Here is a 1,745-nt window from a genome sequence, read left to right as displayed (position 1 = left end):
CAGGTTTTAGGCCTGCCTATGGTGTTTTTGTTTCTTCCGACCACCCTGTTTTCAACATTTTGAACGAGAAAACCCCCCAAAACAAAACAAATCAAAACAAAACCCAACAATCCTACTTTGACCTGAGAGAACATAGTATTATTATTCCAACTCAGGTCGTCTTGTAGTTGGGACGAATGTCACAAGATTCCTGTCTTCTTATCACCAACCTTGAGTTTATTATCTTTTAACAAAGGCGTTTCTGTTGTGCAAGTTTTCCGCAATGACGCTGCGTTGAAGAGAATAAAACGCTAGGAGAAATCTGAAACTGTCCACCTGTGGCCAGGCAGAAGTCAAGAGTAGTTTTCACCTGGTCCTGTCGTCGCGTGGTAACGATTTTAAAGACTCTACAATATTATCATGACGTCAGGATCCCTCCGAACAATGGGTAGTGTGCCAGTGCTCATTCTGACCTTGACATTGCTGATGCCGTTTGGTCAAACGTTGACATGGATGACCGACTACAACCTGAATTTCCATTTCGACTGTAATTCAACAGAAAAATCACTGACGGTAGGTAGAAGTTTCAATCTCACGCTCTTCTGTAAACAATGGAATACTTACTCGCCAATCAAGATGACCTTTTTGCACTTTAGCTGTACTTTAGATCTAAGCTTATGGAGTTGTGAGAGCCGTAAAACCTTACTAAAACTCAATCTAATTGTCCAGATGCCAAAGTCGTTCTCATGGGAAATACGATAAGGTCAAGCCTTGCATGAATGTATGACATACTTGAATACCTGAAGGTGTCAAAGATTGACGTGTCGTCATTGTTAATTATCGCTAGCTGCTCTCATTGTTTTATATTGTTTTAGTAAGTTTTCTACGGCGTTCCCAATTGCATAAGGTAATATGAGCGGCAAGGGGTGGATGTCAATAGAGAAGTCTAAACGGGGAATCAGGCTTACTCTAACTCTGCTCACCTCTCTAGCCTCCACAGCACAAAGTCTGCTTCGACTATCACGGCACCCCTGAAATAGCAGTTCACAAGAGAGTGACAAACATACAAACAAAGTAGAGGAGAAATGACGATAGTAAGGATGAGGAAAGAAAAAGTAGCAGTTCCCTATATGTTGTTCCGACAATGATAAATCAACTCATTTACAATTCTACTGTGGTTTAGAACATGTTAATATCCGCCTTTTGGGAATGACCTAAAGAGTTGCTCTCATAAACGGTCAAGGTAAAACCTTGATGCTGTTTGTCCACATCATGCTTTGTTAACCCTTAGCTCTTGTACCCCGCATCTTGTCTCCGAGTGTATGACATAAAATCGTTAAAGTCATTTCATAATTACACAAACCAATTTCTGTAGGTCTTCATAATAAAGCCGTTATTCAAATAAATACACTAAGGGGCACATTTCAATGTTTCTTCCAAGTTTTTAATTTTTAAAAATAACCAATGCCACAATGGAGGTCAATCAATCTCTCTCTTTTTTTTTCAAAATTTTGTTTTTCTAAAGTCTCGAAAAATGACGCTCATGATATAGAGGCTTTTAAAAGCCAATCAACTGGAAGAGGTGTCGTGCCCTATGAAAATGAAAAACAAACACACACAAATAGACACACATACACACAGACAGACAGACAAACACACTCACTCTCTCTCTCACACACACACAAATACGCACACCCACCCACCAACAAACGCACACACACACACATACACGCACACACACACACACACATACACTCTCTCTCTCT

The 1,745-nt window shown here is 40.1% G+C and overlaps 1 protein-coding gene across 1 annotated transcript in view; it reads left to right on the top strand.

Annotated features, from left to right (window-relative positions):
* The first annotated feature begins 285 nt into the window (after positions 1-285).
* The window catches only part of LOC101847043 (hemagglutinin/amebocyte aggregation factor), a 7,478-nt gene continuing 6,018 nt past the window's right edge, over positions 286-1,745 (top strand). The window contains exon 1 of the mRNA XM_005099742.3: positions 286-552. Coding sequence (XP_005099799.1) covers positions 400-552 — 153 coding nt within the window. The 5' untranslated portion in view covers positions 286-399. The remainder of the gene's footprint in view (positions 553-1,745) is intronic.

This window comes from Aplysia californica, unplaced genomic scaffold (genome assembly GCF_000002075.1).
Source record: "Aplysia californica isolate F4 #8 unplaced genomic scaffold, AplCal3.0 scaffold00224, whole genome shotgun sequence".
Lineage (NCBI taxonomy): Eukaryota > Metazoa > Mollusca > Gastropoda > Aplysiida > Aplysiidae > Aplysia > Aplysia californica.
Note: the sequence above shows the minus strand (reverse complement) of the source record. Positions and strands in the feature narration are given on the sequence as shown.